Consider the following 26,811-nt stretch of genomic DNA (forward strand, 5'->3'; position numbering starts at 1 on the left):
ACTAGATCACAGTATTTTGGTGTATAGGAAAGTTGGTTATACATCATTAGATGTATACCTGACTTTCCTATATAAAATTAGAGAATATAACGGAACGCTGAACTCCAGACTATCAACTTAAACAACATTTATTCAGGTGGTAAATATATACATCTTTAGCTCTTGTTTGTTGTTACAGCTTCTGTGTGTGTGAGCATTGTTGTTGGGACGTTTGGTATGTAGATGCAAGCGAGCTGTCGAGCGTAAGTTCGAAAGATGAAGAGAGACAGCTAAACACGTAAAGAGACTGTCTCCAGAGTTGGAATGTTGGAGACACTGCTTGACACGTCCATGCTCATGGCTGGCCGACCGAGAAAGAGATAGAATAGAAGCGGGAACGCTTGGTTGTTTAATTCCACGCATGCGTGAGACTACGCATGCGCACGGCGTTACTACAGGTGTAATACAACACCAACACTCGCTCTCTACAATATCTGACGGTTGCATGGGGCCTCTTGATGTTAGAAGGGTTGCCACTATCAGGCTGCTGCTAAGTTAACTATCGGTATGGAGAAGTCTGGTGGCACACATGAGAAACATATTAAAGAGCACTGCAGCAAGCACAACCTCTGTCTCACCCTTGTACGTGCAAGTAATCCCTCGTTCTCTTGTCCTTCAGAGGTCATCCGAGCAGTTGAACATCCACACGGTACTCTTTTTAACAGACACGGTGACTACACAGATGTTCCGATATTGGTTAATAAAAGATTGTGATAACTTTTGGTAAGAACGGTCTCCAATTGAATAGTCTTGAACAAGATTCAAAAACTTTTCAAAAGTAAAGGAAAGGAGGTTTTCAATTTATCTAGACTGAAATTTGTGAAACTACAGTCATCTTGCCATAGGCTACATCTGAAAAATCCTAATTAGAAATGCAATAATAGTGATGATAGTCGACGAAATTATTTGCGCCCTCCTCTTCACATATTCTACTTCGTTCTATTTCGCTTTCTTTATCTCTGTCTGCATCTACCTCTTGCTTTCATTTACTAAGTTCTTCGGTTAGCTAAGACATGCACGCACAAGCAATATATGTGTACAGAAAAGCCTGCGCGTATGAGTTTTTATATACTTTATTTCTTCTCTCTCTCACACACACACACACAACACTTTCACCACATTTGCACTATACCGCCATTAGCTTCGTACTTCGTGAATAAGTCAAAAAGCGAATTCATGAACAAACGGATAATCAGTTTGCATTGCATGTCACTGATGTGAATAAAACGACAAATTTCGAAACAACGAATAAGCCTTTGCGAGGTCTCTTGGACTGTTAGAAATAGCATCTAAATTTCCTTCTTAAAAGATACATTGGATAATGTGGTTTTGAATTCCCTGCACATAGGGAAAAGAAAGGATGATCACAGCTGGAATGCATCCGTTCATAGATTTGCTCAATCAAGGTTGACCTGGGGTTAAACAACAACAAAAACAATGGTTTCTGATTTAGATACAAGGCCAGCAATTTAGAAAGGGAAAGATCAGTTCATACTGCATGGACCCCGTCCCTAAGCAGTACTTTATTTTATCGACACTGAAAGGATGAAAAGCAAAGTTCACTTTGGCGGGATTTGAATTCAGAACGAATGCTGCAAAGTAATTTATTCGAACTATTTTGCCAGCTCACCACCTTACATACAATAACTACAACTACAGGATACTTTCTGTTCCGCATTCTCAAACTTAGTTACTCTCTATTTCTGCTAAGGGTAATGTTATTGAGCAATAAGAAATGTTGTTCAATTCAACAGACCTTATTCAAGGACAATCACAAGTAGTGAATTCACCATTTCAGATGACGATTTCTGTTAGAGTTGCTAAAAGAGAAGACACATCCCTGCATCGTCTTTCACATAGCGCACGAATACAAGCTGGATTAAACTGGAAACGTCGGCGGTCTCATAGCTGAATTTTGCTGGGCTTGAAATCAGATCTGCAACTTCAAAAAGGAATTTAGTGAAATCAAAAATTGAATGGTGAGATGTTGCATCCACTTCACTATTATTTTTTATATGCAGAAGGCATTTCTAGATATTTTTTCCTTAATCATTTTGTGACACTAACCATTGGTTATCCATTCAAAGTCATCTAAAGTCTGGCTAGTAGTGGTTAGATTGTTTCATTGAAGAGGTCTAACAAGACCGAAAGATGTCTGGAGTTATAAATGCCAAGGATCACACTCGCTATATACTGCAGTCTCTAATTCAATTTTCAATTAGTTTAAATTCTGGAAATGGCTTCCTTACCTTTCTTGACATTTAAACATTATGCTAATAGTAATTTTTCCTCATAATGAGCGAAATTTTAATTAAAATGGGTTGGCCTTCAAACTTAAGTTTATAACTTCCACTTCAGTGCCTGCTTTGAAAGTGACGTTATTTGAGTTATTTCCCTTGGTTCAATGTTGTGCATTTGCTTAACGTTAAAAATGTTCGACGATACTTGTAGATATCTGTCAAAGGCAAAGTGTTAACGTGTGCTTTTTGGTTGAAAGTTCATTTTCAGACAAGTAAAAAGATGTTTATAAATATCTTAGCTTTGAACCATGTAGAAATATTTTGATATTTGAGCGGTATAGATACAGAGCAAAATAGTTTCCTTCAACTGTGATTTAGATATTTTTAAAACTGTCTGTTTTGGGGAAACTGAAAAGCAGAATAATTTGCAATATCTTCCCACAAGTACGATAAATTAATTAATATAAAGGTATTCATTGTCTCATTACTGAAAGTTTAAAAACAATGAAAGACAATGACATTTGACAGTAAATCTACTTGAACATTGCTTGCAGGAGCTAGAATAAAAATAACAAAAACAGAGGACAACATTCAGCTACTGTCTGTCAGTGAGTGTAGAAAGTTTCGTGACAGTTTATATCCGACTTAGGTATTACAATATTGATGAACAGCCTACAACCATTTCAAATGATATTCTGAAGTTGAAGCACGCTAAATTAGCCTTTGATGATAATTTTCTGTATTAACACCCGCACGATTTACACTAAGAAAAAAAAAATAGAAAGTTGGATTTTTTGCGTGCGATCAAGTACCCTGAACTCCAAATATGCCGCAAATCCCTTATTTTGATTCGGAAAAAAGGAGGGGCGAGTAGGGGGGGACCCATCCCGGATTTAAACAGATTTAAACAGATTTATTTGACAAACAGATTTAAAATATCGAAAATTTAACTCGTAAAGATTAGGTTAAGAACCTGGAAAAATATAATCTTATTAGCGACTATACATCCTTTAACTTTTAAATAATTCATTTATTCTATCATATATTTTAAATTTCTACTGAAGACATCTTTACTGAAGTCACTAATGATATTTTAACTATTGCGATGAAGTTATCCACAACTCACTGTTACCAATTAGCAATTTCAATACAAGCGAAACTTCCATGCAAAGATGCAGAGAATGTATGAATTTGTTTATCTCAAGTAAATCCCAGTATTATACGATAAACTTCTTGAAATTAGTTTCGTATGAAGAAATCACCTAAAAGATATCTTTTTGGTTCAATTGGCTGTTTCGATTAAATGTGATAGCATCCATCATTATATTATTAATGTACCTCATGCTTCAAATTAAAAAGAAAAAGTTTTGTTATCAAGCAAAGTATCCAGTTCCAAACTTTCTAGATGCAAAATCTAGAGATGCAAGTAGTAACAATACTGAAAAGTAATGTATGTTGGCACTTCATCATGGCTGTTCCGTACGGAAGGACGTTAACACTATTTTTTAAGCCCAGGAGAACACCTTCTCCAGCTGTTTAACAGCACAACCTGTATCCCATATATTGCAAGCAGGGGAACGTACCCCTACCATATAGTGATTTGACAAGATCAGTAGACCAACCTGGTTTCAGGATATTTGCTCTTCCTCAATACTGGACACCTGTCCCTGGCAACAAACATTACTTTTCAGTTTTGTTTTGTGGACGTTGCTAGTGACCCTTCCAGATAGACTCTTCCAGATAGACAGGTAAGACTACCGTAATTCTCTCTCTGCTTTCGTCTTTTCCTCCTTCACATCACAAGCTTTTTCGGCTCAAAATAAAAAATGATGGGTATGGTCCGCGTTTCGAACGAGACGGTTAGGCCATTTTGCGGCAAGGGAGACGTCGCCGCTTGGTTGAAAAAAAATTAAGTTGGTGGCAAGACTCCACAGTATAGATGACCTAGCGAGTTTCATATCATTGTACCTTGATGGATCGGCGTTGGCGCTATACCTGAAAATGGAGGAGAAGGACCAGTTAAACACAGAAAAAATAGAAATCCCGCTGATGGAGGCTTTAATGGGAGGGCCATTCATGGTATATGGTCGACTGGGGAAAGCGAAGTGGACGGGTGAACAGGTCGATGTGTTTGCAAACGAAATCAGGAGGTTGGCCAATTTGCAGAATACAAAGACGAGGCACTGGAACAAACAGTTAAATTAGCGTTTGTGACTGAATTTCCTGACCACATGTCGGTCGAACTGCAAATACTGCCGAATATTCACTCCATGGCGATCGAAGAGGTAATATCTCGGGCCAGAGTCCTCACCTTGTGTTGCAGGACGACACCGCTAGCAGTGACTGCAACAACGAGAAGGGGTCAAAGAGCGGCGGACAGGGGTCGAACAAGGAACGTGGAAAGGACAGTAGAATGGTACTGGAAGGGAGATCCTTCAACGTTGAAAAATGCAGTAGGCTGCTATTACCATACCCTGAAAGGGAATGCCATAAGTGAGTTCGAGGGAGAGGTGGAACGATGGATCAAGGAAGGCATTATGATCCCTTGGAAGGAAGAAGTTGAGAGTGGAGTGCTACCGCTGATGGCAGTGGTGCAGCCGGCGAAGTATAAAGTCAGGCCAGTATTAGATTTTCGAGAGCTGAACAACCACGTATTGTGCCATACGGGCGGCGAAGTCACGGACATTTGCAGCGAAACCTTGAGAGAGTGGAGGCAGATGATAGGGGCCTCAACAATCGTCGATTTGAAGTCGGCATACCTGCAGCTGTATGTGGCTGAGAAACTGAGGAAACATCAGCTAGTAAGGTACAAGGGTTGGACATACTGCCTGACCAGGTTGGGATTCGGGCTGAATTCAGCACCGAAGATTATAGTGACGATTTTCAAAACCATCCTGGGAAAATTGGACAAAGTGAAAAGAGCCACCAATTCCTATATTGACGACATCCTAGTGGACGAGAGCATAGTGTCGGCAAAGGAGGTCATAAGCCACCTGAAGAGTTTCGGGCTAAGTGCCAAAACACCGGAGACGATGGAAGGGGGAGCTGCATTGGAACTCAAGCTACGGAGAGACAAGACCGGCGCGTTGGTGTTTCGGAGAAAGAATGAGATCCCAGAACTAGGCACCAAGACGAGTAAGCGAGAACTGTTTTCTATGTGTGGGAATCTGCTGGGACACTACCCGATTGTAGGATGGCTCTGGACAGCATGCAACTTCATCAAGAGGCGAGCTGAAGGAGTGAGGTGGAGTAACAAAGTGAGTGAGAAGACAACTGCTATGATGCAAGAAGTCTTGAAGAGAGTGACTGCGGAGGACCTAGTGAGAGGAAACTGGTGTGTGCCCAAATTGAAGAATGAGATCGTGTGGTGTGATGCTAGCAGCATAGCAACGGGAGATGTCCTGGAAAGTGGAGGTATCGTAGTGGAGAATGCGGCCTGGCTCAGGAAGAAGGACGACTGCAACTACATCAACATGGCGGAGCTGGATGCCTGTTACATAGTTACATAGTTTGGAGGATGTCTGTACTGTTACATAGTTTGGGGGAGTCAAATTTGGTCAGCATAGTTGTTATTGACGTTGAGAGAGTTTGGAACATAGTTAACTGACAAGTACTTTTTTTTTTCAATAAATTCTTCTTCAACATTGACCCGATTATAATTGTAGCTGGATAATTTTTGGTGTTTAACAATCAAAAAGTTCTCTTTGTTGGAGTCCAAGTCTATTTTTTTCCCCACACTAATGACTAATTTGATAATTTTCAATATTCAAAGAAATATCTAAACTGGAGCAAAATGAGTAATGACTAATTTCAATATGGATCTTTTTGCAAATGTAAAGAACTGAAAAAACAAATTTACCTTCATTCGTTGGACTCATTTTGCCCCACCTAAATTTCTATTTTGTATTCTCAGAGAACAGAGATAATTTTCTGAAATAGTGTTCTGAATATGTTACATTGTTTTTAATGCATTTAGAGGTCATTTGCTTAGCTGATGTAGTTTTTGTGAGATAGTGAACAGCTGTAAAAAAAACCTTTACTTTTTTTTTCCGAAAGTTAAAAATGCAGGAAATATAACTCATTGTACCCCAACCCCTATTGTTTTTCCTTTTCGTTGTTTTATTTATACCCCACAATCTGAAATACTTGTAATTCGCCTTCTCTTCATTGTACCTTTCACGATTAAAATCATACACTACAAGTGGATGTGTGAAAAACAAAATTTGAATTTTTAATGCAGTATGTATAAAACGATAATTTCAGTAGTTTAAAATGTAGAAAGTAAGTTTTAATTGAAAAAAGTATAATGGGACCAAAAATATCTTTCGTTTCCCTGTCTATCATTGTAAGTTCGTCGTAGCAGCACTTTGTTCTAAATGAAACGGTATATATTTTTTTGTTTGTTTATTTGTCTTGTGTGGGAGATGGAAAAATAGATCTTTTCTGTTTTCTTCCAACCACTTGGAGAAAAATAAATCAGAAATTACCAATTTTGTTCCAGCCACCCCTATATTTTGCTGTTCCAAAGGTACAATGGTGACTGAGACAACGTTTAAAAAACATGGCTTTAAAATTTTTTTTAAGGCTTTCTCTGTAATGTTTCGTAATGTGCGATACAAAAAATAAGCTGGAAAAATCCCGACCAAAACGAAAAAATTCTAACATATATAGGGCAGCAACTCCGGGGGGGTCCGCCCTTATTTCTTACATATAATGAATAATCTCAGCATATTCAAGTTCCGAGTTGGAAGCTCAGTGTAGGAGAGAAAAGAATGTACATAAAGAAAATTAATGAGCCTAGAAATTATAGTAAGCATGTATACACACACGTTTTATATATATGTACAAAATTGATTCACAACTGGATCTTTCCTGCCTTGGAAACAATTATTTAAAGATGCTTACCTTCTAAGGTCAAGAAACAGTCTTATTAAACATGTAAAGGTTTGCGCCAAAAAGTTTTAGTGCGTTTAGTTAAACGTTCCTGAGGAGAATAAGAACCTGACGTTTCTTCGTAACAGACAATCGTCTGAGAAAGAGAAACATCAGTTGAACAGATGTCTCACTCTTTTTATTTTATCTAGTTATTGCTTTCTCTTCTCTATATAGCCATCTCTTTCTCCTATACTCTCTCAGATAAAAGCAATCCTGAAATGTCAAAGTCTCTGTCTTCCTATAGTAGACGATCACTCAACTAGTGACGATTCTCAGTAAGACTGGTTGCTGCAAGCATTATTCTGAGTAAAGTAACTCTACGGATTCTAATTCAAAATATTTCTTCGCCACCCCACCCACTAGCTTAGCTGGGAGAAGGCCGTAGGGGCGGTCCGCCCCGGGCAACACTTTTAAAGGAGCACCACTTTTGGGTCTGCTGTAAACAATATGCGTTTTTTTGTGGGGTCCAGAGGCGGCAAACGGAAGGGCTGCCCCGGCCGGCACACACACTCCAGCTACGCTAGTGCCCCAATCAAATGTATGCCATGCGGCAATCAGCGACGAGAAAATACCTTTTAGTCAGCTGTCGAGTAGTTAATAAACTCTTACTGGGTTACGAAGTTACACTAGCTTTATTAAACGTGTAACAGCTCCAAATATGTTTTACAGCTGCATTTAGAATATTAGATGCTAAGAACTCATAAAAGCAAAGCTAAAAATGAATAAAGATTAAGCTTGATAAGCATAACTATAACCAAAGATGTTTCAATAATCCCGTCTTTTTTTTTTTTTTTCAGACAGTATTATTTCATTCTTTTACTTGTTTCAGTCATTTGACTGCGGCCATGCCGGAGCACCGCCTTTAGTTGAACAAATCGGCCACATGAATGATTCTTTGTAAGCCGAGTACTTATTCTGTCGGCCTCTTTTGCCGAATCGCTATGTTACGGGGACGTAAACACACCAACACCGGCTGCCAACACACCAGCATGGGTGGAGACACAAACATATATATATATATATATGACAGGCTTCTTTTAGTTTCCGTCTACCAAATCCACTCACAAGGCTTTGGTCGGCCCCAGGCTATAGTAGAAGACATTTGCCCAAGGTACCACGAAGTGGAACTGAATACGGAACCATGTGGTTGAGAAGCAAGCTTCTTACCATACAGTCACGCCTGTGCCTTATTAAAGTATATTAAAGGTAAATTTCTGTATTAACACCAGCACGATTTTCACTAAGAAAAAAAAACTCGGATTTTTACGTGCAATCAAGTACCCTGACCTAATATGCTGTAAATCCCTTATTTTGGTTCGGAAAAAAGGGTGGGCGAGGGGACACCCCCCCCCCCCCCATCCGGAAATCATTGGAATTTCTTTTTTCGTTGAATGAATTCCAGTGACCTAATATGCTACAAAACCCTTTTTGGGGTCCGAAAAACGGGGTGGAGTGAGGTGGAAACCTCGGAAATTTCACCCCTGACCCGCACGATTTTCACTAAGGAAAAAAAATCGGGGTTTTTTTGGTGGGGGGATCAAGTACCCTGATCTAATATGCTGCAAATCCCTTATTTAGGTTCGGAAAAGGGGGGCGTTTCCCCTCCCCCTTTTTTCGTGCGAGTGAAAAGATCCACCTCACCCCACCCCGATTTTGTAGCATATTAGGTCACAGTAATTCATTCATCGAAAAAAACTTTTCCAATGATTCCGGGATGGGTCCCCCCCCTACTCGCCCCTCCTTTTTTTCCGAATCAAAATAAGGGATTTGCAGCATATTTGGAGTTCAGGGTACTTGATCGCACACAAAAAATCCAACTTTCTTTTTTTTTTCTTAGTGTAAATCGTGCGGAAATTTGCCTTTTCTTATTGCTTCAATAGTAAAGAAGGTAGCGCCATGTCAGCCATGAACGAGCAAAGCTATAAAAGACCATCCTATTTTTCTTTTGGAGTATCTAGGAATATGTTAACCCCTGTGTCGTTCCATTTATAAAACGGTAGGGCAATGATTCTCAATTCGTGGTGTGCTTCACATGGAAAGTTTTTAAATAATCGTCATCAAATAAAATTTTAAAAAGGAGGAAAGTTAAGAAAAATCTCTTTCATACTTTTCAAAACGCTCAAATACAGTAATAGTTGATTATTTTCTGCTGTTTTAAAGAAGGTATTGGTAACCCTTTTTCGAGAAGCGGGTGGCAAGACACAGTTCATCATCAGGCAGACAGCATTACTAAAAAAAGGCCTCGAGGTAATTTTTCGTCAGGTCTGCTACTCAGAAATTTCTGAGAGCTGCAGATTGGCTATGACTGAAAAATGTTTTACGTTGTTTTATTTGTTTGTTTGTTTAATCTGTGGCACACCGTTTGAAAACCATTGCAAATAAAGTACGATTTAAGACATTTGGCTTCTATTTCTAGCATACCGAGTACTCACATAAGGGTCTATCTTAATAAAAAAAAAGTTGTGTTCTTGGGTGCGAGAAAATTATGAAAGTAACTTTTAAATTAACTCTTCTGGATAGTAACATTAGTTAATAATCAGTTAGCTCTGCACGACAAGTTAAAGCCTTCCAGCTGCATCTAATACGCAGGTAATTGAACGGAATTTTTTCTATTTCTAGTATTTTTCCTCGTTTAGCGTTTAGATGGGAACAATTACCGTGTAAAACGTATTTCGTGGTTAAAATAAAACAATGGTCACTAAATAAATATTAATTTAGTAACGGTGAACAATTTCTTAAAGAATGAAGCAAGTAAAAAGAGAAAACTATCAATCTTTTAATAATCTCATTCATTTAGGAAAAGATGATTTATATTTCAGGAACAGGTGTTGGAAAAGTTTCCCCACGAAGACGTCATAGGTTATAGGACACACTTTATAACTTCTCTCTGGGAGAGTTCAATTTTCAAGTGGAGATTATGATAAAGTGGCTTAATTGAATATTGAGTGGAGGGTTTCGGAATACAGGTTCGAACTATATGGGAAGAAAATGTCAAATATTTACAATCTGTTGAATAAAAACCATTCCATATTGAAGATCAATCAATAAAACGAGACAAGTAAACAAACCCACCGAATTATGTTTGTAAGGAAAAAAAATTTAAACAAATCTGCGAAAAATAATTTGAAATAATGGAAAAACGATACCATTTTACTGATGTATAAACCTTTACTTTCTTTGTAAACAAGATTGATGATTATGTTGGTGGTAGGAGTGGTTGAGAGGCAAAAATAGTCAAAACAAACTAAAGGCGACAAATGTGTTCCATCAAGTACAAGTAAGAGTAATAATCTTCACAGTGGACAATATTCTCGAATAATGTTACCTCCAGAATTTGAAACAGGTCTCAAATAACCGCTGTTGCCAGAAAGCCATTCTATATATTCTGCTTGTGTTGAGTCAAATGGTGAGGAGAGAGTTTCTGTCAGTACTTGGTCAGTGGTGTCATTGGCTCCATTGAAAATTCCGCTCCAACAGAACGGGTACATAGAGAGTAATTGAATATCCTGCTCATTTTCAAACTCGTTCTTAATGTAAGAGGAGAGGATATCTCTCAGCTGTAGTTTTTTCATGAAACGCTGTCTACCTGACTCCATTTCTGATTGCTCGAACTTGCCATGCTTTGAGTCTAATTTCGAAACAGCTTCATTGTTAATCTTTGACCGTCTATTTCGAGTTTCTCGTTGCTTTTCACAATGTCCCACATTAGCTAGTTTTTCTTCTTCTAGACTGTTATTGTTTTTATTCAGTGCCGCATGGAAATCAGGGGGTAATTCCTCGGAATAATCAAATTCATCAGGGTCCCTCTTTAGTTTCAGAGATCTTCGGCTAACACGTTGACCGAAGCCACATTTATAAAAAGGTATGGTTTTCCGCCTGGTCTTTATATTTGCTAATAAATCCTGCCGGCCTCTTCGAAAGTAAGGGTGGCTGAATGAAAAAACACCTCTAGAAGACACATGCCAGCCAAAACTATATTCGCGGAAAAGACGCCTCAGGTTAGTAAACTGTGGAATTTGAACAAAGCCTGGATATAAGTCCATTACTAAAGCTTCATAGTTTTTAGGTCCAGGATTTTCTTCAATTAAGGAATTTGAAGCATTTTGTTGTGTAGGAAAGCCTAGTGATATTCTTACGCCATTACTGTCCCACCGAAGAATACGGCCGTCCTCAACTACTGCATAAAGTTTCTCTGGAAATTTGTCACCACGCTGAAGATAAAGGCGGACCTTTTGCTTTCTTTCTGGATTCATTTTAACTTGGTATAATTTAGTTGGCAAACATATATATTGTTTTATGATTCTTTTTCCGTATACTACATAGCAACATAGTGCAGCGAAACATGAGTCTCACTGAACGCATGTCCGTTAGTTCTTTGCTCGTGGGGTTTTCACGAGTAAACCGGATGTTAGCCATGTGACTGCGTTTCAGAAGTAGATTTTAACACATTTTAATATATGTATCGTCAAACACAAGGCAAATCTAAGAATAAATCTATGAATTTACAAGGTCATTTTTCGTAAGTATTTTGTCTCACTGTAATTAATCTATTAATAGAACGAAATACCATTTAAGCTAAAAACGAACACCACATGTTTGAAGTCCTCAAGTATCGGATAGCAAAGACGGTGAGGGTAAAGAATACGCACACCTGGTGTTTATGGTTAGGCTGAAAAAGGGTGGTATGCGTAGTCTTTACCCCCGCCGCAAAGAGAATGTGATCAAGTCTAGACCAGTGAACAGTGCAAGTTAAATTAAACTTTCATGCTAGACATTCTTATATCTATATTTACGGAGACATTCATCGGCTATTTCCTAGCCTCTTAAATCTGGTCAAAAGAACTTTTAAAATGGGCCATCTAACGAAAAATCGATTTCTCAAATGTTTGAACAAAATGGAAAATGGAATGTTGTTGTGCCCATGCCTCTACTAATGACCTCAGTATGTTGAAACAACAAAACGTAAAAATTGACTACCCTCTTTTATTCTATGAGGCTCGATAATTCAAAATATATAGAGAATCCTGAAAACTTTGTGTAAGGTGAAATCACTTTAATTCCACAAATATTTTAAAGCTTTTGGTAGTAAATTTACACTAGAATATTCGTTGCCAACAGCATTTCTTCCATAAAATTGTTTCTTTTTTTCAAGAGCGTTTGTAAATGAAAAAAAATTGTCTTGCTTATATATAAATTGCACTACATGTGAGTGTCATCACAGCATGTCAGAGTGTGCAGTGCGGTCCTTGGTTAGGAAGAGATATACATTGTGTATCAAGAGACATTGTAAAAACAATATATATATTGTTTATGCGTCCACTTGTCTCCGTTTTCTTGCGATAGAACCTTCGGTGCTTTTAGCATATCGAAAATTAATATCAAGACAAAACAGTACATCAAGCTACCTGTCGAAAATTTGGACCGTTCGCCTGACGTGACTGACGTTGCATTTATCTATAGCAAAATCAGTCAACTCTTACAGGCCCAGTACACCTAGAAGTCCTAATTTAACAGACCCATGATCAAAGGCATTCCAACCGTAACTATCGTCTTACTCCTAGACATATTGTGCCCAGAAACACCTAATATAAGATGTCCTTTTTACCTAGGAAATTTGAGATAAATTTGGCTGCTTTTTTTTTTTTTTTTGTAGATCGAACTTGTAGACGCTACCATTCATCTATCTCCGATGTAGATATTTAGATACATTCCCTCACTAATACTAAGTGCAAAAGAACAGCTACGGTCGAGCTCAGCTGAGTCCACCACCAGAAACTACATTCCTTTAGAAATCAACTGGACAGTGGAGAGAGTGTATCTCCGGACTGTCACATTGCAGTGCAGTCCTTGGTTAGGAAGAGACATTGTATATCAGGAACAACAAATGTGAACTGTAAAAACCACATGATCAGTGAAATATCTAATTTGGCATAATATTCACACCTTTACATCTCTTTTATTGCTGTGTAATGCTAAGTAATTAATTCCAACAGTAACTTGAAAACTTATTCCCCTAAATGTCTGGCTATGTGCCAATGTTAGAAACTATATAAAAGGACATAAAAACAGAATCTTCTATATTGTAATAAATTCAAATTAATTATACTTACATTTCACTAGCCTAGAAAAATTTAAACTATACTCTGAAAGACACTACCTTTGTCGTACCAACTATTGATGTTTATGTAATTGGAAGCTGAAAGGTAATTTAACATTAGAACATTAATCTAAGGATTTTGGTTAAACTGCATCTAATAATTTTTTCATGATCACTAATTGCTACAGTTGACTCTATTTTAGGTGGTGGTAGCAAGGGTCATGTTAATAGCAATCATGATAATGGTAGCAGTGTTTGGAATCATTGTAGTGGTGATGATAGTTGGCAAGATCAGAATAATATCAGTAATTAGAATGACAGTGAGTTGCTGTGATCAGTACATTACTGCAAGTGTGGCACAGAGATTAGATCAGGCATAGGCAACTTTTTATGCAAAGTGGGCTACATGAGACATGTCTTACCTGCAGGTGAGTTACACTACTAAAAATTCAAGATAATTTTTCATTAGGGACACTATTCAGAAAGTCCCATAGATTGTCCATGACTGTGTTAGCTATTGTCAACCAGTTTTGATACAGAAAATATCTTACATAGTATTTTGTTTTAGCAATGTCAGTGTACCATACAGCTGGATTAACTAAGATCACTTTTGGTTCAGCTGGACTTTCAGTGCACGTGGTCAATTCTGATACAGCAAGTTTCTCAAAGATTTGCTGAAACAACAGTCTACTAGATTGAGTGTTGGAGTAGCAGTGTGAAATCCAATGCGGGATTTTTGTTACTGCTATGAAGCCCAAATGATCTCTGATCAAGCAAAAGTATGATCAAAAGCATTCCAGCCATGACTATCTCATCTTGTTTCTATTCTACATTCAGGTCTATATTCCATTTTTTAAAAGAAAAGTCTGTATTATCTGTTGTGTCCCTTTTTACCATTTCAGTAAGGTGACTTGATAATAATTTGGCTGCTATTTGTAGAACGTTGACAGGCCTTATAGATGCAGCTTGGCTACCATGAATAAGTAGTGCACAAGTGTCTATTCAAAAGAATATTTTTTTGTTAAAACTTGTGCTTAGTCCAGAAGAAGCCAATTCAGTTCACTGTCTGTTTATAAAAAAATTAGTGGAGGTGCAATGGCCCAGTGGTTAGGGCAGTGGACTCGCGGTCATAGGATCACGGTTTCAATTCCCAGACCAGGCATTGTGAGTGTTTATTGAGCGAAAACACCAAAAGCTCCACGAGGCTCTGGCAGGGGATAGTGGCAAACCCTGCTGTACTCTTCCACCTCAACTTTCTCTCACTCTTTCTTCCTATTTCTGTTGTGCCTGTAACTCAAAAGGTCAGCCTTGTCACACTTTGTCACGCTGAATATCCCAAAGAACTACGTTAAGGGTACACGTGTCTGGAGTGCTCAGCCACTTGCACGTTAATTTCACAAGCAGGCTGTTCCGTTGATTGAATCAACTGGAACCCTCGACATCATAAACGATGGAGTGCCAACAACAACATAAAAAAAATTACCTTTTACCTTCCATTTGGCTTGTTACTACCATCATTTTTAACATCCACTTTTCCATACTTGCTTGCATCAGATGAAGTTTGAGATAGATCTATTATAGCTGATTACATTTCCTGTCACCAACCACCATTTGTTTCCAAACAAGGTAATATTTCCCAATGGTCACATGTTTCCACAATATTGGAAATAAATGATACTGCTTGTGTGACAGTAACACAAGGAGAAACAAGCATACATGTACACACACAATGAGATTCTTTCAGTTTCCATTTACCAAATCCACTCACAAGGCTTTGGTCTGCCCAGTGCTATAGAAGACAATTCCCTAGGTGCTATGCTGTGGTACTGAACCCAAGACTATGTGGTTGGGAAACAAACTTCTTAACCACATAGCCATCCCTATATCTACAAATTCATTTTAATTAACCTATTAATGATCTTAAAAAAATAACAAAACATTGTTATTCTTTTAGTGTGTGGAGGAGATGTAAAACTTCCAGTCAGAAAAATCTGCAACCAGTTTCAAATCTTTATGGGATCCAAAAACAGGTCTCAGAAAAAATAGATTTTTAGTTTTTGCCATAAATATTTTAACCAGAAGCTATATTACAAATCTAAAAAATTAGATTAAACCAATGTGCTTTTTTTTTTTTTTAAAGAACAGAGAGTAGCTCAAAAAATTTGGCTATTTTTACTTCTGGGAAATCAGTGCCTTAAGAAATAGCAAAACAGACTGGATAGAGGAGAAAATGCAACAGGCCCATACAATAAAGAGCCTCTACATAAACAATTGACATGCTAGAAATAGCAGCTGAATCATCCTTAAATCATAATTTCTTTAATAAAAATGTAAGTACACATTGAACAATGTAGCTGTAGATATGCAAAAGACAGGATAGTCACAATGGTAATACCCTTTAAATTTTAGGTTCATTTAACTGGACTTCACTTGGAACAACTATTGTAGGAACAGTGTGTCGTTTTCAAATTGACAGAGGTAAAATATAGCTAGAGAACTGGCTCTACAGATCTCATTGAGTTGCTCAGCCAACTACCTTTGTGCTATAGTTCTCAAATAGAATATGTTACATCTACATGGCATCATATCATCTTGAAATAAATTGATATTTATCTCAACACCCTGTGTCTATGCTATGTGTCTTGTGTTTTTGTTTTTGCAATTTTGTGTTTATGCTTTTTTGTGATTGTATATCTGAGTGTTTGTGTATCTGTGAGTGTCTGTTTGTGTGACTGTAAATCTGCAGGTTTCGTTAGTACGTCTGTCCTTTTCGGTTTCTGTAATTCTTGTTTTTCTAGCGTCTGTTTGTTTATATTTCTGTGTCTCTGCCTATCTTCCTGTTTATGTGTGTGGGTCTGAATTTTTGTGTGCTTAGAAGTCTGTATGTTTGTCTAGCATTGTCCCGTCTGTGTCATTTTTAACTGGAGATCCTATTGGTGTACTCTTTTTACTTAACATTGCTGGTTGGTCTGTTTCTTTTGTTCCATCATCGTTGACGACCTCTTCCTCTCTTTTTCTCGATTTTACCTCCACGAAATCTTGTTCCATCAGCTGTTCCTCCTCATTCCTTTTCTTGATTTTCAGTTTCTGCTATTTCATTCACTATCCTCGGGCACTTCCTTTTTAAGTGCCTCCCTTTCGCCGCACTCATAACACTTAGGTCTTCCCCCACCAACATTATCTCCAGCTTATCCCCATTGGGAAGCTCCAAAGTCTCTAGCATCTTTTTATACCGATCCTGGCACATCACGTACTCCTACCAATTCATTAGTTGGGTTCGGTTCATCAATATTATCCTTAATTTTTCATTGTTCCTATCTTTATCATCCGAAAAAATTCCTGTGATAATCCATTCAGGATCAATGCGTGTTGGAATCCTGCCCAGCCTAACTGTATATACACTCATCCGTCAAAATTGGGCATCAATATCCATTTGTCGCCGAACTTTACCTCAGAGGCGTATTTTTCTGCATCTTCCTCTTGCACAAAAGTAATCGCCACTGATGCGTATGCTTTACTTCTCGTATAGAAAGAGGTTTTGTCTTTAAAATAATCCTCTATTACTTCATCTATTTCTTCTTGTAGCGCATTTTGAGTTTTCTACTCTTGTTCGAAAAAGTTCTGTATGTTATTGTTCCGTTCTCCATTTTCAATTTTTCTCCCCCTGGTAGGGTCAACCTAATATTCGACCCCTCTCTCCTCGCAGGTTTTTGTATTTCTTGTACAGCTCTTCCTTACCACGCCACAATTCCTGCTTCAGCACCCTCGCGCCGATAGAAGGTCGGCTCTTCGTTGCCACAGCATAACTCTTCATATCACCGAAAATTCACCACCACCAAACACTGATGGCTTTACACAAAAAATTGCTGCAAGCAGTACCAAAAACAACACCAACCGTTTACACAAAAACTTTTAGCAAAAATAAATGACACGCACCTCAAAAAAAGGAGACAAACATAATTAAAATCCTATTTCTTTTTTGCCCACAAGGGAACAATACAAAAATATGTGGTGACACACAGCACGAAAAAATACAATAAAATATAATATGAAAATGATAATGAAAATGTGTTGCTTGCCTCACGTCAAGCCGCATCACTTACTTCCATTTTATCTTTTAAATCTTGAGTCTTTCCGTATATCTATACCGTATTCTTCCTTTAGCTCCTTGTATGTCACATTGTCCTGTATTTTATCAATATCCACGCTTATCCTCCGACATTCCTGTCCTTTCTTAAATTTAGCTATTTCTTCCTTTTTGTTTTTCTGACATCAGTATATACAGGTGCCATCCTACGTTCGTGCACTCCTATAATTCTACAAACTTTACATTTTTCCACGTTGTTATTTTTGTTAAGTAGTTCCTCATCTATATCCTCCGTAATTATACAAGCACAACATATCTCACCGCGAGGGGTATTTTGTACATTGTTGTGACTGTTTTTCTTTCTCTGTGTATCTGTGTAGGAGGGGAATGGAGGTTTGGTGTCTGCGGAGGGTATGGGTGGGATGGGTGTTGGTTGGGTTTCCTGTTCATCTTCACTTTTTTCCCTTTTTCTCTGCTTCACCACCTTCCATAATTCTTCCTTCTCTGGTCCCTTCCGTTCTTCCGGCTTTCTTTTTCTCAGGGCAGTCTGCTCTGTTGTGGCCCTTTTGGCAACATTTGTAGCAGCGAGGGATTCTACGTTTCACAGTCAACACGACTTCACCTATGGTTATGGTCTACCATTTTTTCCAGATATTTCGTAGCGCACTGAATTATGATTTCGAGAGCCTTACCTTGCCAGTTCGTGGCCTCTGTATTTGTGGCCTGGATGATTGTCACTTCCTCTTTGCTTCCCAGAAACACTGCTGCCGCCACCCAAGCCACGTTTATTTCCGAGGGAATTCCTTCCACCTTGACTCTGGCAGCCCTTCTTCCCAAGTACATTGGAAGGAGGACAACTTTGTCCGTCTTCAGAGGTGTTACTGAGTGTTCCCTTGCTTTCTCGATGCTTTTGAAATGAACGTTCACTGTTCCGAAACGGCATCCTCTGGCAAGGTAAGTTATATATCGCCAAATTGGCCTGTACTCTCTCGATTACTTCTGTTGACTCTAAAGTGAGCTTTTCTTCCACTGAGTACACCTAGTAGACAATGATCTCTCCATTTTCCCATTATTTCCTCGAGTGGTGACAATTTAACATCACCACCATCTCTATCCACCATGTTTTCGAACCTTCTCAAATTCTTCACATTTACCTCCTTTTTACGAATTTCTGTGGCTTCCGCGAAGGTCTTTCCTTCCAAACGCCTATCCATTTTCTTCCCCGCTCTCACGAGCTCCTCCTCTAATGACAACAATTCGCTGATATCCGAATAAACAGAGTTAGTTGAGTAATACCCTGCCACCTCTCACGGAGAGAAAGCACAACTGAACCGCTGCTAAGCAGCAAAAACAGTAAAAACTTTCAAGCAAACAAAATCAACACTATGCAGCACAAAAAAGAGAAGGAAAAAAAAAAGGCGACCCGACAAACATAATTGCATAGTAATTTCGTTGCTTCTTTTCCTCTTTCTTTAGGGAGGTTACACTTTAAAACTTGTTGGGTGTTGATATGCAAATTTTATTTCCTAGTCACAATATTTAAATGAGAAAGAAGTTGCATTATTTTTCTTTTTTTTTATATCCAGAGTGCTTATAACTTTTAATGATTTCTTCTCTGAAGATTCAGTGTGTGAACTGCACCTAAAAATAGTAAATTTTTACTTTTCATCCATTTTAAATTACTGAACATTTGGAAAGAGAACAAAACTAAAATTAATTCACAATGAATGACCTTCAAAATTTTTACAAAGATTTCTCTTGTGAATACTCTTTTATTTTACCACCAATATCACCAAGTTTAGATATGCCTTCCATATCAGGCAAGTATCTTTATAATACATTATTGCTAAGGAGATAAATTTGTTTTAAGAAAATAATAACCTGCATTGTTTTTATGTTCTATGTTGAAGATAATTTTAATTATATCATTGATATAAGTCTTTTGAATTTTTTTTTTCTCAAAATACTTTTAAACAAGGTTGTTTTTTATCTGGAATGAATTTTTTTTTAATTTTGTTAGATACTGTAGGTACTGAAGTTTGTCATTTTTCTTTTTTTTTTACCATTACTAAAATTAAAGTAAATATCTGTGTATTATTTTAAATATATATGTTTCATGTTATGAAGTTTTGTTTAATGTTCTTCATATATTAATTTAAAATAAAGTAGATCATTCTTCAATTAATTTCTGAAAATAGAATTCAATTCCGAATTAATTGAAATCAATTATTTACTAGAAATTTTGCTTATTTTATCCTACTTTTCCTATCAATAAAGTTATAAGATTACATGGTTATCTTTTTAAATTATACTTCAATCTAAATTTATTCAAAGTGAATAATTTACTCTGATACTGTTTCATTTATAGCATCAAATTTTCATAAAGAATTACAATTATCTACGTCTTCAGTTTTTCTTTTTTTTTTTTCTACAGACTCTAAAATATCTGGATCGAACTCGAATAGCAATTTTGATGATGGAACTTTTTACCATAACCCAGATAGCAATTTGCCAGAGTCCTCACACAAAAATCACATCAATGCTGTTAAAGAAAGCATCAAGTCTTCCTATAAAACCAATATAGACAAAGATAATTTTTCTAATATTTTTAAACAAAATAGCATTCAAAAAGAACTAATTGAAGAAGTCAGTAGTCCTAGTTTACAACCTGGATTACTAGAAAATCCAAGATCCAATACATGTGATCCTTTAAACAATTTTAGGAATCAATCTGAAAAATATTCTGCCACCCATAGCTTGTACACCCATCAAAACCCACTTAAAAATTCATTTCATCCTGTGAAAGCAAGAACACCAAATTCCCAAATACCAAACACCAATCCAGTCTTATGGTCAGACTCTGAAAAATGTACTGTATTAGATTCTGTGGAAGTACTTGTTAGTAATCTTGACTATAACATTAGTCCAAGAGAGTGGAAAGAAATTCTCTCTTCAACTTTTCGAGCTGCAGTTATGGTAAGATTTTCATAAGTTATTATACTTAGTTCTTTATAGCAACATAGATGGGGTGGATGGATGGTTATGTTCATATGTATATTCAACCACGGTAGTGGTTGAATATATTCTTAAGTTCACCATTTCGTCAATTGCAGCAGCTTCCAAGCTTCACCACTAATTCATTTCGCAACTAAATTACAAACTATCAATAGTTTTAAAGAGGACACCTCCTCAGCTACACTTTGGCATAAATAGTTTGAGATTTGGTTCTGTAGAAAAAAAGTTACATCAAAATATCTGCGACCTCAAGGGGGGGGGGCAGTAAAGAAGATATTCATCTTAAATTAACATAAATTTTTTAATTTTAAATTAAAAGTATACTTTTCTTAGGCTTAAATGAAAGGAAAATGCATGAAAAATTCAGAAACATTAGTCGCATTGAACAAAAATTAGTACACAAACAGTTATGAGGTAAACTGTTACGAAATTTAATGTCCGTAAGGGAGTAACGCTTAAGTAATAAGAATAAAGGATATATTTCTAAAATGAATGTTTACTTTCTAAGGCAGCAAGCTGGCAGAAATGTTAGCATGCCGGATGAAATGCTTAGTGGCATTTAGTTTGTCTAGACATTTTCAGTTCAAATTTCGCGGGGTTCGACCTTGACGTACAAATTATTTAGTTGATTTTTTTTTAACTAAACACTCTCAAACTTCTGATACTGGTAGAATATGTCACATAGAACAGAGTTTAGTCTTAACATTTTTGACAAAATTTTGTATTTTAGAAGTTATTTCATCAAAAGTTACAGTGACAATGGACAAATTCATGTCTGATAAGTGCCAAAACATGAAATTCTCAGCTTTTGACTTACTCTCTAACTTCTGCCGATGATATATATATATATATATATACATTTTACACATGTAAAAAAAAACCTCATCACGCAATCGAACTGATGAAAGAGCCTCGACCTGGTCGTTCGACATGCTAAAAATAGCAACCTAAATCACATGCCCATTGGATGTAATGTCCTACGTTATCCCTAAAAAGACGGTTTGCTGAAGGCTGGAATGTCATTGATGATAGGTTTACAGTAAAGAATAAGTTTCGTATTCTTTACTAGAAGTAATAGCTTGTCCTATACTTTTACAGGTTTATAATCTTAAGAATATTACTTTTTATGCTTGCATTTTTCCATGTAATATATATATATATATATATATATATATACACACATATATATGTATATGTATTATTGTGTCTGAGGAGAGCCAAATATAAAAACGAACATATATATATATACACACACACACAGATGTAGTTGTCTTATAGTAATAAGACAAACATAGAAGTATTAGGATGTATATTTAGGGTGTCATACAAATTCCCATACACTATCATCATTCCCATTTTACATTCATTTTTCATACTATTATGTGTTGGACAGGTCATTGCTCTCTTAAACGGATTGGAGAACAATGACTTGCATGTAAATTTCATTTTTGCCTTGGTTTCTGCAGCTGGATGTGCTTTCTAATGCTAACCACTTTACAGTGCACAATATGCATTTTATTGCAACACCAGCATTAGACAGAATGGAAATAGGAGAGTGGTGGATAGCAAAAGATGAATAAATTAGTGAATGATGGCTATTGATACTACAATGCCAGTGGAAGACAATATGGGTCAAGTATATGGTACACATGCTGATCTGAGGAGTTCCTATATGCATATACATCAAGATAGGTATAAGTTAGTGATAAAGTTAAAAGTATTTATTTCACATTTACAGTGCTATTTATAAAATATCTTTGTTTCAGATATTTAGTGATTTGATTTGAGATTTTAATCCTGAGACTAAAATAATTACATTGTTGTAATAATTTTAGCCATTAAGTTTTGTTATACATTGTCTGGAGAAACTGGTGACTGATGTGGTCCTTGAAATACATAGGCAGGGAAGAAATTCCTGAGTATTCATATTCTAGATAGGAACAATTGGTGATAGTGCTTGGTGGGGAACAGGAGTATGCAAGAGTCAGGTAATCCTAGATGTGGGTAAATAAAAACTGGCCAGCTCAAAGAATAGAAGCCACTATAATAGCAGTGAAGACAGTGAGGAGATTTCACATTTGTGAACTAAAAGTTGAAAATTCTATGCTAATTAATTAGATGGCATTTTGTATGTGGTTTATGTATGTATTAGCAACAGCACTGTCTTGGATTGGGAGAAGTATTACAATGTATGTTAGCAACTGTTGGAAAGATAGAGAATTCTATCCTTGAAGATGAAGGCTAGTCTTTGAGATATAGGTTTGCTATGTTGTAAATGTGACATAGTTAATGTATTGATACTTACTGTCAATGGCTAAATCATAGATCTGATGAAAGACTTTTACATCCATTTTTTTTTCCTATGATTTCATGAAACTGCTGTAATGGCTACATAATGCAAATAATAGAAAAATTATAAGGTAACATATTTTTAAAATACTGCTTTTCATTTTCTTGTCAATATTCAGTACATTATTTCTGTCAAGTCATTCTCATAGCATTTTTGCCATTGGGGCACTTCAGTTTTGTTTTTAACAATATTCCTTTCAGTTTTTGACTTTCAATTGAGATGAGTGGAAAGTAATACAATTGTTATAAAAATTTTCTACAAGAATCATAAAAGTGACATATCTTTAAAAATGTTCAGTATAGAATTAAATATTGATATAACTTTCATTCACTTGCTTCATGGGTTTGGTAATCTATCTCTTCCCCCAAGGTGTGGTGCCATAATGAAGCTCATCTGCCTTTGATAAGTTTGGTTTTATTATTCTGCTGGATGTTCACACACTCTTTGAGAAAATTCTTTTGGGAACTGTTTATTCACCATCCACTTAACTATGAACAGTTAGTATTGCTATTGGTAGCAAGTTTTCATCAGCCTGTAATAGAATTGGTCCTGACCTGACAACTATTTCTGTATTATTGCTGTATAAAATTGCTACTTAATTCACTTAAGTAGGCTCAGTAATCAAAAATCTAATTGATAGAATATTTATCTTAGCATGGTTTGACCAAACAATTACCAAGTCCTGTTTCTTAACTAGTTGCAAAAAGAAAATAAAATCCATACCATGTTCCCTTTTTTATGCTGGCATAGGTTGCACAGGAGTTTTTGAGGCATTTTTTTTTTTTTTTAAGCTAGATGCCCATCCTGAGGTCTACTCTTGGTGGTCTAACACTGGGATTCAGTTTGCTTATTGGGTTTCTCATGGATAAATATTACATTAGATATACTGACTGTAACTTTATGAAGCTGAGAAAAAATAATGTAACTATCATGTAGTCATCTACAGTTCCTTGAATTCAGTTTTGTCTAAAGCTCTCTTGAAATAATTGTATGATGTATACAGTTTGGTGAGCAAAAAGCTTAGGCTCCAAATCATAGCTTCCAGTAAAATCAATTTTATTTTATGCAAGTTTTTTTTTTTTTTTTTTACCAACGTGGTATTTTCAGAAGGTTATTCAGCCACTAAAAACAAATTATTGAAAGGCCACATTGTAATAAAATTTTGACATAATACTGAAGTGACCAACAACCAGTGTGTTGTCAAAATGACCCACCCAAAGTATAACATTATCTAATCTTTTTTCTCTGCTTTAGTTTCATTGTATTGTTTTGTTTATCAGGTTATTGATGTAACAGTCAAAGCACAATCTGATAATTCAAACTTGGCCATTGTGCGGGTACCAACAACTGATGATGCCAGATTTGCCATATCTCAATTTCATGGAAAGAAAATTGGTTATAAAAGAGTACATGTGTGTTTAAAGTCTGAAGGAAATTTGAATCAGTCTAGCATAAGGTATGTTTTCTCTTTTTCATTGTCAGAAAGAGTCCTACAGATTTAAACTAATTTATAAACTTCCTTATTAAATTAACCTCAAATGTTTTGTTTATATTTTTTAGACAAGTAGCTTATCGAGGGAATAAGAAATTATGTAACACGATCTTGTTTGACCCCAGGTGAGGCCTAAAGAAACAGACCTATGATCAAAAGCATTCCAGCCATGACTATCTCATCTTAAGAATTTCATATCTGGGAATACATTGTGTGTCGTCAGGTTCAGAGGTGTAGTATAAGGAAGATTCGCCTATTTCTTGTAGGTCAAGTGACTAGACAGTGGCCCTGTTACTGGCTAGTTTATAATATTAACAATGATGGTGAAATCAATACAACTACAACCACAAATAAAATCTGAACCATAAACTTAGTTTGATAAGTTTACCCTACAGTATTGTCTAATTTAACATATAAGAGCAGCTTTCTACCAATGAAATACTAAATAATGTTTACCTGTTATGTAAGTTATGAAACGGTGAAAAAACAAAAAACAAAAGCACATCACCACTTTGCTACTTCTCATATGAACTTGAATCAACAAGCTAATTGCAGTAATTATTAGATGTGCAAGACTTGTAAGATTCTCTTATACTAATACTAGATGCAGGCATGGCTGTGTGGTAAGAAGCTTCCTGACCATATGGTTCCAGGTTCAGTCCCACTACATGGCACCTTGGGCAAATGTCTACTATAGCCTCAGGCTGACCAAAGCCTTATTAGTGGATTTAATAAATGGAAACTGAAAGAAGCCTGTCATGTATTTGTGTGTGTGTTTGTCCTCCCCTCCATCAACTGACAACCGATGCTGGTATGTTTGTCCCCTTAGCAGTTCAGCAAAAGAGACTGATAGAATAAGTACTAAACTTATAAAGAATGTCCTGGCAGGGAGTCGATTTCTTCAACTAAAACCCTTTAAAGTGGTGCTTAGGCATGGCCGCAGTAAAATAACTGAAATGAGTTAAAGAATAAAAGAATCTTGCAAAAATAGATAATAAAATAAAAGCGAAATTAGATATGATAATGCAGGCATGGCTGGTTAAGAAGTTCACTTTGCAGTCTCATGGATTCAGGTTCAGTCCATGGTGTGGCACTTTGGACAAGTGTCTTCTACGGTAACCCTGAGCCAACCAAATCAGTGAGTGGATTTGGTCGATGAAAACTGAAAGAAACTTGTGATTGTGCCTTGTTTTGACATTGCCTGATAGTTGTAAAATGAGTATTCTGTCATACAAGCAATGTCATTTGTTTCCAGTCTCCTATGAAAAACATATGGTGACAATGGGGGGAGGGGAATCACCTTGCTTGGAAACAGGTTTGGTGACAGGGAGAGTATTTGACCATAGAATATCTGCCTCAAGGAATTCTGACCCATACAAGCATGGAAATGAGGTTAAAATGATGTATAGGTAGTAAGGAAGGATAGAAACACACCATGCTTTACTGCAACCATTTGGACTCCTTGGTTTTGTATCAAAGTTCTGCCATGGGTCTTTTTTTTTTTTCTGTTAACTTCTCTGAAGTTAAAATATATAACACAGGTTTTATTCTGTTGGTTATGTGATAAAGTGGAAAATTATCCTGCCTTATCAAAAAATAGTTTACTTTATATTTATCATGGAGGAGGGATGTTAACACTAGAAGGACCAGACTTTTCTCCTATCTTTAAGGTCCAGAATGTGTCAATTGATGCAAAGATGTATTCCAGTTAGAAAGGAAAAGAAAGAAAACCTTTATTAAATGTATTAATCTATTGAATTTTATGAATTCAGTTTTTGAATTGTGTGCAATTAAGATTTCAAAAGGCATTAATTGACACACTTGGTCCTTCTAGTGTTGAATGATGATGATGATATATAAGTAAAATGGTTTAAATTATTTGGGGAATTAACTGTTAAAATTTTTCTGTAGATGAAGAAAATGATTAATGAAGAACTAAACCATTTGCTTCTTAGTATTGTAACTTATCTTATTACATGAAAATTCTACCTAGATCAGTAACATGTTAAGTTAATTCAATTATGTCCTTTTAAATAATTATATTTAGTCAAAAGTAAATTGATGGCAATGTAAACACCTGCAAATGTTTTCTAGTTGAATGCTAAAGTTTTTATCTTTCGATTTTTTTTTTTCTTTTTTCTTTGTTAAATCTAATAGCAATTCATTTTCTTCCTAAACCTGAGATCTTACTCCACGTAAGAAATTCAATTCTACAAATTATTAAACATTTAAATTTGCATGTAACGCACAAGGTAAATGTTTGTGATGTTGAAAAGAAAGCAAATTTTATTCATTCTGGTAAACATTCCATACAAGATTTTGTTCAAATTATGAAAATTTTTTAAAGTCAATACTTTTATAGTTTGTTATGACTCTTTTTGCTATTGTTTAATCACATATCAGCCTTAATCAAAGACTTGTAAATCAAAGCTGTTCCAGCTTTGACTGTCCCATATTTTTCCAAACCCTTTTGTCAATGATTTGGTCTTGAAGAAGCCATGTCCAAAGTGTTCACTGACCCTCCAAAGATGTCATAGCTCATAGGACTACATTATC

The 26,811-nt window shown here is 36.3% G+C and overlaps 2 protein-coding genes and 1 long non-coding RNA gene across 7 annotated transcripts in view; 1 reads left to right on the forward strand and 2 right to left on the reverse strand.

Annotated features, from left to right (window-relative positions):
- Positions 1-417: 417 nt before the first annotated feature.
- On the reverse strand, positions 418-18,729 carry LOC149137163 (uncharacterized). Its single transcript, XR_016240685.1, has 3 exons — positions 17,415-18,729; positions 3,902-4,274; positions 418-1,981 (listed from the first exon to the last, which is right to left on the reverse strand). It is a non-coding gene; the product is annotated as an uncharacterized LOC149137163 (long non-coding RNA).
- LOC149137164 (uncharacterized) lies at positions 10,363-11,569 on the reverse strand. The gene has a single exon (XM_089347227.1). It carries the CDS (start codon positions 11,465-11,467, stop codon positions 10,508-10,510), a length of 960 nt encoding a protein of 319 aa, XP_089203353.1. The 5' UTR covers positions 11,468-11,569; the 3' UTR covers positions 10,363-10,507.
- The window catches only part of LOC106873218 (meiosis regulator and mRNA stability factor 1), a 59,560-nt gene continuing 46,451 nt past the window's right edge, over positions 13,703-26,811 (forward strand). For 2 of the 5 annotated variants that reach the window (XM_089347220.1, XM_089347219.1), the window contains exons 1-3: positions 18,985-19,218; positions 19,833-20,374; positions 24,044-24,219. In XM_089347220.1, coding sequence (XP_089203346.1) covers positions 19,122-19,218; positions 19,833-20,374; positions 24,044-24,219 — 815 coding nt within the window. In that variant the 5' untranslated portion in view covers positions 18,985-19,121. Of the gene's footprint in view, positions 13,740-18,920; positions 19,219-19,832; positions 20,375-24,043; positions 24,220-26,811 lie in introns of those variants that run through there. The other 3 variants (XM_052978480.2, XM_052978478.2, XM_052978479.2) reach the window with 3 other exon arrangements.

The sequence above is a fragment of the Octopus bimaculoides genome, chromosome 2 (assembly GCF_046866305.1).
Source record: "Octopus bimaculoides isolate indiv1 chromosome 2, ASM4686630v1, whole genome shotgun sequence".
NCBI classification, from domain to species: Eukaryota; Metazoa; Mollusca; class Cephalopoda; order Octopoda; family Octopodidae; genus Octopus; species Octopus bimaculoides.